Raw genomic sequence first — 15,389 nt, forward strand, 5'->3', positions numbered from 1 at the left:
GCCCATGAATGAATGACGAGAACTCTGCTATTGTCTATAACTATTACAATCATACAAACCTTCAACAAGCTTAGTTAATTTATTAAAATAATCACTCGGATTGCAGGGTTGGAGCACCAGAATGAATTTTCAGATGCATTAGTAATGTCTCCGGTTGCAAATTCAATTTGGAAAACCATCGGTGTCAAGGTCTGTTAAAGACAAAAATCCTAGCGAGGAGAAAAAAATCCTCTTTACATAGAAAATGTGTCAACAAATCCCAAACATTCAAATTAGCATGCAAACAATATTTTAATAAAGAGCATGAATACCAGTCATTTGGGGGTACATCTACTAAATCTAATTGCTAGTCAACTACTCACTTGAACCTGATTGTCAACTGAATTTTGAGTTTTCGTACCATCACAGGTTTAAAAAAATTCTCGTAATTAGGTTCATCGTTTTGAGAATTTGAATATTTCTTGGATGCCAAATGGAAAGCGTTAATCGAGCCCATCCCTGACCCTCTGGCCCTTATCCGTTGATTCCGGCAACACAACCTGGAGCGGGGCTATTTAAGGTCGTATCAGCTGAACAAAAAGCGCTGCATGTTTACAAGCGCAAGACAAGCACATTACGCCCAAACAATGCAAGACTGCCTCCAATCCTGTGCTCCCTTTCACTCACTACACGGCACCCCCTCAGGGTTAGCAGACCTTCCTTCATGTTCAAAGATTATCTGTTAATCCAAAATGTGCAGGAGCATGAGACGACAACGGAGGGACGGCACTCCGGGGGAGGGAGAGATGCATAGCTTTATTTGTTTGTTGGCTCCCGTATTAATCCGTTGGAACGCGTTGCATTTTGCCCTCTTTTCTGGGCACGTGTAAATGTTTCGCAGCCATTAAATGAAAGATGAATTTTTCAATGGATAGCATGTAAAAGTATTAATTGTAAAGACCATTATTTGGTGTCCATGAGGCTGAATCAGCTTAGCCACTCCATTCCCCCATTTGCATACAAAATGCTTTATTTTGGCAATCAATGAAAGTGCTCCACTGTATGTGCAGCTTATCACATGCTTGCAGGAAATGGATTCCTTAGCCATCTCGTTAAATTCTGTTGATGCAGAACAATTTGAAACATGGCACAGGCGGCAATGACATTTAAAGATGCCGCGGCTTAATTATATTTTGCAAACATTTGGGGATGTTTGTCCTCTGGGACAAAGTGCCGCCACTACAAAGTTAACTTGTTAATAATTCAAAACCAATCTCTCTTCTTTGTCGAGCACCATCATTATCTCGTGTTAGTGCTGGTTAAGGACATTCAAGGTGCCGTGAACGCACGTGGGGAAACACGTTGCGTTTCAGAATGGAACACAACGACTTTTGCGAGAAAAAAAAACTCCAAATGGATCCAAGTCTATTTGTGTTGGCAAATTTAAAAGGGTCAAAGACACAGAAGAACACATCAAATAAACTGTGGCAAGGATGGACTGAATCATATGTTTTTGGACACAGCACACCCTTAGACACTGCCAATTTTCATCAACCCTTGCAACACACATCTCCTCATTGGCGGTCTCAGTGGCCATGGTAACAATAATCACAACATATGGAAACAAACAGTATGTTTCGTCAAAGATACAGTATGTGACGTGTGAGTCAAATGGCAAACATGATTGGAAAGAGTCAACAAACTCACCGCAATCATGTGGATGGAGGAATACAATTTGGACTGCTTGCCATGGATGTCGGTACTATTTTACAAGATTTTGCTCAAAAGGTCATGAACACATTTGATTGAAACACACACACGTTTGGTCAGTGGTGGGCCGTCAGGGCCATCAAGGCCTTCTCTACTGGCCTAAGAAATATCTGAATCATATATTATATTTTGTCCATCAATACTTATTAAATAATTCCAAATTGTCTGTTAGCTTCCTTTCCCCCTGGTTGCACTGCTTCCAGATGTGTGTTTTCATATTGAAGCATTTAACCAATCACATTTTAGCCATTATTTGTTGCCAGGGTCAGAAATCTGCCTCAAAGCCTTCACAATCAGTTCTGCGGGCTCTGCCGCTTTAAACAAGTGTCGATAAGACTGTTGCTTTATCCAATCAGATTTTGAGTTGGCAACACATCAATGCATTGTCGCAGGTGTATGGATACATCATTGCCTTGTCGCAGGCGTAGGGATACGTCATCGCTTTCACCAACTATGAAGCTATTCATTAGCCAGAGCTACCAAACTGTATTTGGAGCAGGCTGCACAAGCAAATATATTGTTGTGTTGATTTAAAGCCATTTTCAAGACGGACTATGCCAGATATACGACAGGACAGGCTCGACTTTCAGCATTAGCTTCGATAGCGATAGAAAAGAAGGAAGAAAGAAAGGAGGATGGATATTGTGTACAGTTAAAAAGGATTTTTGGTGAGTAAAATATGGCTATATTCCTAAATAATATTTCAATTGTGGGCCAAGTTCTGATATCTGAAAACCTCCAGTGTTTGTATTTAAGCTCCAGTGTTTGTATTTAATCACTAAATGCTGCTAGGAAGTGGATTTTACCCCATTTTAGTGCAATTTTTGACGTTTTCCGTATGGACATATATGGACGTATCGACGTTCATCGCTGTCTTTTTCCCGGGGAAATGATACTCCAGGCCCGGTTCTGATGTCTAAAAAGCTCCAGTATTTGTATTTAATCAATAAATTCTGTTTTCGGCTGGATGTTACCCCATTTTCGCGCAATGTTTGCCGGTACGCCATTGACGTTCATCGCTGTCTTTTCCCGGGAAAATCACCCCCCGGCCCGGTTGTAATGTCTGAAAAGCTCCAGTATTTGTATTTAATCATTAAATGCTGGTAGGAAGTGGATTTTACCTGTTGAAGGCGCTACGAGAAAATGCACGGACCGCCACTGCGTTTGGTATTATTTAAAATGCCTTAATTGACTTTTGTGTAAACAATAATACAGGAAGGCCAATACAGTAAAAAAAATATTTTACTGCATGAGTTTTAACTCACTTGCTGCCATTTTTGGCAATAGATGTTGAATTTATTTATAATGGTTGATCATCAGTGCCAGCCTTCACATTTTAAAATGTATTTATTGCTGTGAAGGAAATTGCTTATTAAAGTAAGTAGACAATTATTTCGTTCTTTGGCTCCAGCACCCCTCAGTCCCTTGTGAGACTAAGCACTTTCGCTATGGAAAATGAAAGAATGTCCAATGATAGTCCCAATTTTCAAAGCCAATCATTATGAATTAGATTGTGTATGTGTTCCTATTTTGGGCAGGAAGGTTTAAATTGTGCCGTTGGACCTTATAACTTTTATATATACTAATTTTGCCACAAAAGACAAACTTAATGTGACTTTGGTTTTTATTCCCGATTGTCCACTAAGGCAAGACAAACATAATGTGACTTTGGTTTTGATTCCTGATTGTCCACTAAGGCAAGACAAATTTAAATGGCATTCCTCGGTGACAGGCTGCATGCTGCCGATGCTCATAAATTACAGAGAAAGTGCAGAGTGCTGACAGGCAAGCCTACAAGTAAAAAAAAAAATTGTCAAGGTCTGGATACCGTAAAGCATTTCTTTAGCCCATTAATCCACCTCATTCACTTTTTGCAACTACACTTTTTCCCATCAATATACGAGGTTCATATTTGTGACAGCGTGTCCTTCATGACTCTCAATATCATCAGAAAGAGGAAAAAAATTAAAGCACCCTCAAAATATAGACCAAAGGAGTATATTGATTTAATATAGTTCCATAAGCCCTTGCACCTACACTCGACATGCAATTTGGAAATAAATTGGCTGATTTAGATAGAGGCATGGCGAGGAGGGGCGGTGTGTAATGATGTAAACCTGATCCGCTACTGTTGAGTAAGGTGACATTGCACAACAAATCACTTGCATGAAGAGGGAAAGAAAACCATTTCTTTTTTCTAAAATGTCATTTTGTTTGGGGAAGAGTGCCCTCACTGCGCTGATTGCCACATATGTGAATTTATTCTCTACTGGAGGTGCCTGAGCGTTTTGAGCGAAAAGTCAATCTTATATTTTGCTTTTAGCATAATAATCAGACTTTGAACCCGAGAATAACACAATCACATTTATTCTGAGCAGACGGGCAATAGAGCGCAGGCTGCAATTGACTCTCCTGTGCTTTGTTTAGTCGCAGCAATGGTTGATTTTTTTTTTTTTTTTAAGCAGCGCGGTCTAATGTCTTTTAATCGAGCCCAATGAAGAATAATTAAGTAATTAAAGGCTTGATAGGAAAGAGGCATGGTAAATAGCTACAGGGCAAGAACTGGTATTAACAATATGGTACACAATGTGTTGAGTGCTTGGCATGCACCTGCAGAATGACACTATTGGGACAAAACAGGCTTTCAATACTCTGAATTTGCGTGCTACATTGAAAATGTTGCACTTGTGGAGAAAAATGAGTATACCAATTAAATTCATTCCATAACCATGCACTCGTATGTGGGAGCACTCATGTTTTGTTCGAAAAGAACTTAACTCTTTGAGGGCCATTTTTCGAAAAGACTGGAAGCAAATATTCTGAACAACCTTTCAAGCCCTACTTTATATTCTATTAGAATACTCCATAAAATAAGCAACATAATGTATATTTCAACACAAGTAGTGCAGCAACACATAGAGACAGGCAATATACACATATTTGTACGTGAAAAAAAATATTCATACATTTTCCAAGTCGCCTATCCTCACAAGGATCAGGAGGTGCCGGAGCCTATCCCGACCAAAGAATGAGCAGTTGCTAGCTAATTGCAGGGCACAGGGAGACTAATAACCATTCACCCACAGACAATTTGAGTGATTAATCAGCATAGGATGCATTTTTTTGGAATGCGGGAGGAAATCGGAGTAGCCAGAAAAAAAAACACGCAGGCACAAGGAGAACATCCAAACTCCACACAAGAAGGCAGAACAATTTGGCAGATGTGCTAACCACTCTTCCACCATGCCGCCCCGGGCTAAAATGTGACAAAGGGGAGATTGAATTAGGTTTTTGTTGACCAAAACTAGGCTAAAACGGTCACAACTAGAGATGAATGAAACAAAACATAGACATAAAGCCTAAAAAATGATTGCCAAAAACAACTCTATAAATGGCAGCATGACTTAAAGAAAGCACCAATTTTTCATTCTTAATTAGGTCTAGAAAAATCCACTTAGAAGAGCAGAGTGCAAATATTTTTTTAGCCAGTTTGTTTCCAAAATAAAGGTTACAACTGGGAAATGACTGACATTTTATCAGAGGGAACCAATGAAAATTTGCGTGTTAAACACTGCAGCATGACCAACTTACTTTGGACTTGTTCCTGTTCCCAAATGTTCCCAAACAGTGGTATCTACGTTATTCAACATACAGCAATAATCTCTATTGGCATCATATGCTGCCTGGCAGCGATAATCTATAATCCATTCACCCACAGAGGGCACACAAATGCATATTTGTTTCCTCGGATTAAAAGCTTATAGTGACAGTATGGCATGGCCAATAATAATAATTTATCCATGCCAAGCTATGACTGAATTTTCATTACTATTGCATCTTTTTTAAACTCAGACTTTGTGTTTTAATACAAATGCATTCTATAAATATAGCCGTTTTACCTTGTATAAAAATAAAATAAGTCAATCAGGTTTATGTTCCCTTGGCTTGTAAGAAGGTTGAACACTTTTTTTTAATTTCACGACTTAATTTGCTAGCCCAAGCACATTTTACAATAATTTGTCTTGCAATGTTCATGTAAAAGCGAGAACACATCTCCAATGTGGATTCTTTTTGTTGCTTGTAGCTTCTAACTCATTCAATGACATTTAATTCTAGTTAATACTTTACACTAAATACATTTTAAAAACACGATCCTTTTACCCCCGATTTGGACCCTTTCTAAATAAATGACTTGCCTTCAGTTTTCTCAAGGATTTCTTTCACACAAAAGTATTTGTGCTTTTTCTTTCAGAACACTAAGGCCCAAACTCACATTTTGATAGAAAATCAAAGAAAGCACTCCACGTTGGCAACTTGTAAAAATTGTTTTGTTATTCTAGCAGATTATAAATCAGTTACTATAGAGCCCTGGCCTGTCCGTCTGCTTTTGGTCAGAAAATGAAGCTGTCACGTGAAGGTCACCAGTTCATGGTCCAAGATTAAAATGGTCAGCAACCATTGCTTGAGCGAAATGAAATCCCGCTTCACTGCAGAAAAAGACATCAATAGAGTTGAACATCCTCCTTGTTCCAACACTTTGCTGTAATGGGCTGTCTATGTCAAAACCAGCCCTGCAGCCACCTTGACGAGTACAATATTGATTTATATTTGGAGTTTATAATACAGAAAATCATCATGTCAGAAGATGATTCAGTTATTTGCTACACCACCTAAATGCATTGTGGATAAGTGGGTTGCTTTTTATTTCTATGGACACCTACTCTGTAAGCACTAATAGCCTAATTCTTTTTACCTGAGTTAAGGCACTCACGTTTCAATCATGCAAAAGAATGGGAAGACATTTACTCTTACCTTGTGATTGTATATTTTTGGGTGTAAAATATCCAAATACACTGCTATTACTTTTAGATATTTAAAGTCAAGCGTTAAAATCTGCGTCTGTTGTAAAAACAGCTTTTCAGGAATAATTTTCTGTACTTTGTTAGAACTGGAACATCATTAGACTTGATTTTTTTTGCTGTTTTCACTTCTCTTAACTCTTTCATGCATGAATTGTATTTTTTTTCCTCAAAATTCTATACATACACCCTCGGGGCAATATTTTGTTGCCCCCCCCATTTGTCATCCAATTGTCGTATTCGTGTTGCCCACATATATAATGTGCAATGAGTTATTTAAAAAAAATCTAAATAATGTTCAATATAAAAAAATTATTGAAGGATAACTTTTAAGGGGCAAAATATTTGAATAGTAATAAAGGGGAGAAAATGCAAATTTAAAAAGAAAAAAAGTTGTGAGTAATAAAAAAATAATTCAAAATGAAATTTAAAAAAATAATTACTCTAAGCTTAAAGAATAAATGAAAACAAAGTGCAATAAATTGTAAGCAAAAAAAGAAGAAAGAAAAATTTAAAAAGTGTAGCTGTGATTATATTGCAATAGAGAATTTATTTATTCATTTTTTAGGCGTTTCATTTAATATATCTCAACTCTTTGCCTGCCATTGATGCAATAGACCATCGATCACTTCCAGCCCCACCCAGTTCAAATGGATTGGATGTATATTTTGTCAATAGGTGTTTTCAACATCCATTTCCCTCTTTTCCTAACGACCACTACCCATCCTCTGTGTCCTGGAAATAAGTCTAAGTGAATGAAAACTTTTGAATAGATGTTCACAGTAGTGCCCACTGTCCCTGAGAGGGAGTTGCTCTCAATAAAATGTCAATTATGTATTTTAAAAAATGCCACTATAATGATTAACACAAAAAAAATGTGAAGTAGAAATAGTAGGCCTTAGCGGTCACCAAAATGAGGCAGTGAATCACGGCACTCAATAAATGATTAGAATGCTTGTGTTGCACTTTAGGAAAATGTTAAAATCCCAACAGTTCTCAAAGATTAAACTGAAATGGATTGCACTTTACTGATTTTGTAGTACCCCATTCTCACAAAGAGCGGTTTAGCGATTGCGAAAAGTACCAAACAAAACAAAAATATTCACATGGGGGAGGTGATCAAAATGTGACTTGCAGATCAGTGCAAATACTTCTTAAGTTTTTGTCCCCTTTATCTGTATTCCAAACACCTTACTTGATAAGTATTCTTTGAAATATGCATGTGGGAGTTACCGCCTCTGCCTTGGTCTTTGCTAATAAGTCCCCTAGGTCCAACCTACTTGACCTTTGTGCCTTTGACCTTCAATGAAAGACTAACCAGAATAGACATATTTAAAATGTCCACAATTTGGAAAATGCCTGGGATGTTTGAAAAATGTCACCATGCTTGTGAAATTGTGTTCATAATTGTAGCCTTTTTTAAATTTAGGACCAAAAGACAAAAAAAAAATCTCTTTTGAAAATGGGTTAGATGAGAAAATAAATTTTCAGTTACACTCACAGCACAGCAAATGTGTATAAAATTATGTACAGGTTTACAGAAGCAGGAGTATGCCTTTTAGGAAAAAGTAAGGAAAACTGACAGTCAATTTCAAAAGAAAGGATGACAAATTTTACCTATTTAAGCAACGTCTAGGTATTAATTTTGTTAAAACTTTGAAAACCAAAGTGAAAATATGACGAAAATAAAAACTCACAACATAGCAGTGCTATTATCCTCATTAGGGTCGCGGGGGGTGCTGGAGCCTATCCTAGCAGACTCCGGGCCAGAAGATGGGGATACCCCGAATCGGTGGCCAGACGATCGCAGGGCACAAGGACACGGACAACCATGCACACTCAAACCCATACCTAGGAGCAATTTAGAGTGTTCAATCAGCCTACCATGCATGTTTTCGGAATGTGGTAGGAAACCGGAGTACCCGGAGGAAACCCACGCAGGTCCGGGGAGAACATGCAAACTCCACACAGATGGACATGACTTGGATTTGAACCCAGGACCCCCAGAGCTGTGAGGCCGACGCGCTAACAACTCAAGCGGAAATGACTAAGCGGAAGCACTGAAGAAGGCATGGATTTTTTCAAATCAGCAGCGTGTAATGCTTAAAACTACCACAAGAGGGCATAAAGTTAACATATTTCTGGTCAGGCATACTCATCGATAATCCTTGCAAATGCTCAAAGTTTGAGTTTACACACTAAGAGAAGGTAAAGAAATTCAATCACTCGTCTATTAGGATCCGACAGCCGTTTGTGGCCACCATAAAAATTTCCACCAGCTATTTTCCAGGCGCACACACATTCACCCACAGATCCATCCATAAATCACACTTTATAAGGATTATAGAATAGATAAAGCGTGATTTATGGATGGGTGGATGTTTTATAACTCCCGTCACGACAGAAAAAAAGTGTTCCGGGGAGCACCTGGAAACTCGCTGGCGGAAATTCTTCCAAAAATGACGTTTGTAAATGACGTGGAAAGACGCCCTACCTTACGTCCGCATTGGGTCAGCGTGGCCAGCAGCAACGTGTCTTTGCGAGTCTTCCTGCCACGACAGAAAAAAAAAATGGATTAGATTATTTAAACTTTACACAACACACGATCTAAGACTGAAAACTGTATTAGTGATTCCCATCCCCTGTCTAAACTTTGGAGAAATACTTTCCTATAGCACTAGATACGATACTCACATTATACAACACAATAAAACATTTCTGCATTAAAATTCGTTCTTATCTTCTAAAAACATCCATGCGTTTTGGATAAAACAAAATACTTGAAATCTGAACACAGATTGGGACTCAACTGTTTTATACACGCGTCTGCACTGCAGTCTGCTGGTGAAAAGAGAAAGGCACAATACGGGATTGCAGCATTATGAGGCGTTGCCAGGTCAAATGCTACATTCAAGTGGTCGCTCATAAAATAGGGAATTTTCCTACAATATGTTAGGCATTATCTGGATGGAAAAAAAATACAACCAGTTAGTAGTTTTAAAATGGAGCACGATGAGCACTTCACATATAAAAATCTTAAACATATATAAATCTACATGCAGGGTGACCCAAAATCAGAATACATATTTCTGATTTTTTTTTTCGAAATAAAGACTAGCAATAACAACTGATTTTTTCCCCCAAATTATCATAATTTCTATCACCCCCCACTTCCCCCAAAAATAATAATAAACAAATGACGCCTAAATTTGAGGTCCGTTTATGGGAAGGATAACCCTGTAATTCAAGATATTACTCATTTGTATTCTTTTTTTTTTAAATATAAAAGATAACTGGCCAGTACACTGTTCTAGGTTACCATCTGTATGCCTCCATGGGGATTATTTGTTTATATTCCATGCAGCCTTTGAAGGCCACATTTATAATCTGCTCTAATCTGAGCAGGACATCATCAGATGAGCAGCGGCAAAGAAGGATGTTTAGATCTACTGTGGTCAAGGGATAGACAACATGTCCTTCACAACCTGTCAGAAAGTGACTCTCATATCGTGCTCGGTCCTGTGTGTCTCTCTCTTCCTGCCCAGGATGTTTTTACCTAGAGCCAAAAAGGAGATGGGACAGCCACAGGGTGAGAAGATTCAACACATTACATCCCATCCACCTTTCTTGTTGTTGTTGTTGTTGTTTTTGGTGCTGCTGCTAGCTGGTACATTAGACGAGAGGGGTGCTGATAATACTTTATAAAGCCAAATTGTAAGGATTTTTTAAACACATTTTATGACAATTCTCCCACGCAAGACCAGGGAGAACATACAAACTTCTCATAGGAAGGTCCAGACCTGGGATCAATCCCTTGATCTCAGAACTGTGAGGCCGACATGAGAACCACTCGTCAGCCAGGCTGCGATTTGATATTTATGTACATGTATATATATTTTTATTTTATTTTAAATTATTCCATCACATTTTGTACTTTTTTATGATGACGAAAGTGAATATGATAGAATGTTTTCATCACTGACGTGTAACACTACTGTCTTGTTCACTTGTTGACTGGTATAGTCGGACCCGGGTTCTACCCTCCAGGGATGCATGATGTCTCATTGTCCGACGACCGGGACCAGTGGGGCATGGACGCGTTCCAATCCTTGACACGCAGTGCCGAGGCCACCGCCAAAATCAAAAGTATTGGACATAGCAAAAAATACAACCTGATGGCACAAGTAATACCCATATATGGATTTGGCATTCTTCTATACATCCTCTACATTATCCACAAGGTTGTTGCCAATATTATAATTATTGCCACAACAATGATATCTGAATTAATTGTATTCTGTCTTCAGTTGACTTGCAGGGACAAGAATGTGAAATCAGAAAAACACAGTACAACTATGAGCATGGAGAGGGATATGCGTAAGTACTGGAAATGTATATAAAATTCACCTAATGTTAGTAATTATCGTAATGATAAATGTGGTTTTTGACTTGTACAACTTTTTTTTATTAATACATCCACTACCACTGACAGATATTGACTTGCAACCCATTAAATAGTTCAAACTGATTGGACCTCCATCACGTCAATGGTAGTAATAAAATGTGTTTCGTGTTTCTCTTAGGTACTGACGATGAGCTTGTCAGACTACAGGAGCGACTACTTGAGTCAGAGAGGCTCACAGAGAGAATCGTTTCAGGAAATAATCGAGCCTCCGGGAGGTAAGTTTGGACACGGCTACAAAAAAAATCCCATGTTATGCAAAAAAACCGCACACAAATACTAAAACAAAAGCTTTGCACCCATCAGTTGCCATCAAATATAAATGGAAGTATGTCAAGGTGATGACCACTTTGGCTTCTGCTACCCCACAGTGGAAGACGCAGGAAAAGTAAGTCAACTCCGACAAAGAAGGAAGAGAAACTCCTGAGGCAGCTGAGACAGATCACGCAGCTAATGCAAGAGGGCCGCGTGGAGGGGGCCTCCCCAGAGATGGAAGCTGAGGAAGTCCCTTACAGTGTTGACTGGGAAGGTACAAGTCATCTGCTAACACACTTATATGAGACCGGTGGGCACCTCAAATTAAAGGAAAAGGGAACGTTTAATATCACTGTCACTCAAAAATGCTTGCTTAAAGAATCTAACTATGTAAATCAGAAATTTCTTAGAACTATGCTAACACAGAAAATAATGTTTCAACAGAAAATGATAAAACTCAACTGCACTGCCATTTGGGATGAATGTGATGTCACGCTCACAAGAATTGTTTGTGCTCAGCATGTAAATGTTGCATCAGTAATAAATAAGAGAGATAAAATAGGGCTCTTTAAATTACTAGTACTATATCTTTACTTTCTCTTTTAAATATGCAGCAATCTGTCTCGTATGTTGAAAATGGCGTGTCATCCTACCAGGTCTTTTTTCTTTCTCGTCAGTCTTTTTTTAATTTGTTTTTTTTTACCTCTTTTGAGCTGGTGGTGACCGCACTGCTTAATTCGAACACTTAAAAAGGAGCATTTCCTGGCGGCAGGCCTTTCCTCGGCATTTATGGATTGGATGCACTTGATCCAAAGCTTCCCTTTTGCTTCATGTTTGATTTATTTTCATTTGAAGGGAGTTTGTTCCTTTCACAGTTTCCTAAGTGCTTTTTGATTTAAAGTTCTGCTTGGTATCTTAAGGGCGGCAATTTGTCTTGTGGTTATTGCATCCGCATCACCACTGAGGTTTGGGGTTCAGATTTAAGTTTGTTTTATGCTCTCACTAGGTGTTAATGGGGTGGAAGTGTTTTGAGTTTGTCTGCGTGTGCGTGCGCACATGGTTTTCATGGAGGTTAAGTTTTTTGAACAGTTTAAAATTGTTCTTAAAGTAGGTATGAAAGTGTTTGGTTGTTTGTTTGTAAGCCATTCCACCAAAATCCCATACTCCCTGCAGAGGGTCAAAATGAAATATGATGCTCTCTGGATCTGTAGATTTTCTTCCGTGAAACAATGTGTATATTTTTCAACATATTTAACAATCAACTGGCATGTCCGAAACTTCCAGTTCTACTATCACTTGTGGCAGGGTGGTGAAACCAATTTCCAAATGGTTATTTTAAGAAATATTTATCAAGTACCGTGAGGGAATATTGCATTTTATAAGAGGCCCCCATATCATGTCCTCCCCTTCTTTTATTCCATTGATCTGATTGTTTAGAAATTCTTCAGAAAATTCCGCAAATATTTGATAAATAAAAATAATGTCACAGTGTAACATGCACTCGTTTTGAGCATATTTTAGTGCTATAAAATAAAATGTATAAAATGTTCCATTTCAACATCAGACAACACAAAGGAAAGGAAAAACTAAATATTATTAGAAATGGAATACAAGGAGTGAGCAGTAACAGGTGATTTTTTTTGCTAACTAATTTTCCCTTTCTCTCCCCAAAAAATAAAAACTAACCTGGAGTGTTAATCTTACACCCTAACAAAATAAAAGTATATTGTTTTTCTTTTAAATATGCCCGATTTGTAACAGTGAGTGGAATTCAACTAGTAAACAATAATACAAATTGATTTGAAGGAACTACGGTTGCATGAATTGGAGAATAAAACACATTTCACCTGCTTTTTCGATATGATAAAACAAATAATCAAGTGAAATAAGTCTACAGTCGCATGGCAAAGACGAAGAATTCTGTTTGTGAAATTGGTAAACAAATGATGCAAAGCTGATGACTCCTTCTCAAGTGAGATTTCTTTTTTCTTCCGAGTCAATTTATGTCTGCAGGTGAAATGTTTTATGCTGCTGTGTTTATGATGACTAGAATAAAAATAAAGCATAGTTGTTCAGGATTTTTGAATCAAAAACATGTTATATTTCAAGGCCATATTTTCTCGCATTTGGAAGTGTAATTACTTTTGCTGTTCTGAACAGATTTTAAACATCCTAGCTATTTTGGAAAGATTGTCAGAAGCACTTCTGCTCCTGACAATATTTCCAAAGTCGGAAATTAAATGTTTCAATTATTGCGCCAAGTTTGTTTTCAGTTGTGACATAATCATAAGGGATGTGAAAGTGACTGGTCTTCACGAAGCGACCCAATCCCATCAGCGTGCATCTAGGGAGTTTCTCATAAGGCAACACCACCACACGCTGACGTCACCATGAAAACACGATCAGGGACCATGACTCCTATGGTCCATGTTTATTCCCGGGATAATTCACGAAAACAAACCTCTTTTTTTCCAGGCTATCCAGAGGAAACCTACCCAGAGTACGACGTACCCGATGACAAGGGCAAATTTAAGCGTTTGCCCCCCGAGGAGCCCATTAACCAGCCTACAGCAGAGGCCCTGGCAGAGCGAATGGACCAAGAAGAGGAAGAGGTTTTAGCAAGGAAGCTGTCTGTTGTCGAAGAGGAAGATGAGGAGGTTGAAGATGAAGAGGATGGAGATGAGGACGTGGAAAGTGAGGAAGACCATAAGAATGTGGAAGATGACGACGAAGACACAGAAGAGGAAAACGAGGAGGAAGACACAGAAGAGGAAGATGGGCAGGAAGACAGAGAAGAGGAAGATGAGGGAATTGAAGAAGAGGAAGAGCAGGAGGAAGCAGAAGCAGAGAAAAGACTTTTGCTGGCTCCAGCTGGATCCAAAGATGCTACAAATACAAAGCGTGAGCGATTAGGTCTACAAGTATACAACGAGCTACAAGCTCAAAGAGAAGGAGGGAAGCATATTACTTTTAATGACCGCAGAGATGTATTCCACTACCCAATAGAGAATTCATATAGAGAGGAAGTGGAGGAGGAAGATGATAAGGAGGAGGATGTGGACGACGATGACGGCACAGAGGTGGAAGAGGTGGAGGAGGAAGCCGATGAGGACGATCCCGTGACGGAGGCAGAGAGACTTCAGTTTAATAGTTCAGAATGTCCCAACCCAGAGGAGCAGGCAGACTGGGAAGAAGAAGAGTATTTGTCAATGTTAGCATACGCAGGAAGCGACAGCGAACTTCACATTGACGTTCCCAAAGAGGTCAGCGGACTGAGAATGCGAAACAGGAGGGAGACATAAAGCATTCAATCATTCTCAGCTTTCCCTATCAACATGAGTTTTTGACTGAGGGAATGTTAAAGGGACACACTCAGAGGTGGTTCTGGCTAATTTTGCAACGCCAAAGTTATTTGTGAGGAAATGCAAATGTTTGCAAAGTACATATTATTTTTTAACCGTGTTCCTCGAGGCGCTTCATATTTCCCTACCCCGCAGTGCTTGTTCACAACTCAAACCTTAATATGCAAACCAGTAAATAGGGCAACCTTTGAATACGTTTAACAGAAAACGAATGTAAACATACTGTTTTTATTTGTTCGCTTTTGTTGTCATGTCCAACGAGTGTCTATAGCATCACATAAGTCATACGTCGTTCGCTTTACATCATCACGGGCACTAAAACAGAGAGAAGCAGGGGGATCCTGATCACACATACTGAAAAGCAGACATCACACCGAGTATCAAGTTTCAAAATAGAAATCCGAAATAGAACACAGTTAAGTACAAGAATAGCACATATGATAAAGATGACCTCATCCTCCAAAGTAACAATAGTGGCATCAGAGATTGATTTTTTTCAGGGTGATAAACTATAAAATGTTAAGAAAAAAATGTTGCATCTACACTGAAATTCACTAAGGAAATGTACAGCCTATTACATGTCAATCATAGAAATATGAAAAAAAAGTGAATGGATGCAACATGCAATGTTGAGAATGTGTCTAATAAATGCATACCTGTCAACCTCTGCCGATAACTGCCCTTATAAATGATTATGATTCC

At 38.7% G+C, this 15,389-nt stretch overlaps 2 protein-coding genes across 4 annotated transcripts in view; one reads left to right on the forward strand and one right to left on the reverse strand.

Annotated features, from left to right (window-relative positions):
• The window catches only part of LOC144090757 (uncharacterized), a 151,258-nt gene extending 141,748 nt beyond the window's left edge, over positions 1-9,510 (reverse strand). For all 3 annotated transcript variants that reach the window (XM_077622671.1, XM_077622654.1, XM_077622661.1), the window contains exons 1-2: positions 9,419-9,510; positions 9,103-9,157 (exon numbers count right to left, since the gene is read on the reverse strand). The gene's annotated coding sequence lies outside the window, so the exon portion shown is untranslated. The remainder of the gene's footprint in view (positions 1-9,102; positions 9,158-9,418) is intronic.
• A 509-nt stretch (positions 9,511-10,019) lies between these two features.
• On the forward strand, positions 10,020-15,373 carry ric3a (RIC3 acetylcholine receptor chaperone a). Its single transcript, XM_077595144.1, has 6 exons — positions 10,020-10,197; positions 10,632-10,849; positions 10,916-10,985; positions 11,192-11,288; positions 11,442-11,599; positions 13,801-15,373. Exons 1-6 carry the CDS (start codon positions 10,080-10,082, stop codon positions 14,625-14,627), a joined length of 1,488 nt encoding a protein of 495 aa, XP_077451270.1. The 5' UTR covers positions 10,020-10,079; the 3' UTR covers positions 14,628-15,373.
• Positions 15,374-15,389: the final 16 nt, after the last annotated feature.

Source organism: Stigmatopora argus, chromosome 2 (assembly GCF_051989625.1).
Source record: "Stigmatopora argus isolate UIUO_Sarg chromosome 2, RoL_Sarg_1.0, whole genome shotgun sequence".
Taxonomy (NCBI): Eukaryota; Metazoa; Chordata; class Actinopteri; order Syngnathiformes; family Syngnathidae; genus Stigmatopora; species Stigmatopora argus.

What these genes read in the sequence shown, in the direction of transcription:
- ric3a (XM_077595144.1), top strand. Translation starts at nt 10,080, where the DNA reads ATGTCCTTCACAACCTGTCAGAAAGTGACTCTCATATCGTGCTCGGTC. An exon ending in GGAGATGGGACAGCCACAGG is followed by an intron (nt 10,198 to 10,631) that starts GTGAGAAGATTC and finishes TGACTGGTATAG; the next exon opens with TCGGACCCGGGTTCTACCCT. An exon ending in TTACAGTGTTGACTGGGAAG is followed by an intron (nt 11,600 to 13,800) that starts GTACAAGTCATC and finishes CTTTTTTTCCAG; the next exon opens with GCTATCCAGAGGAAACCTAC.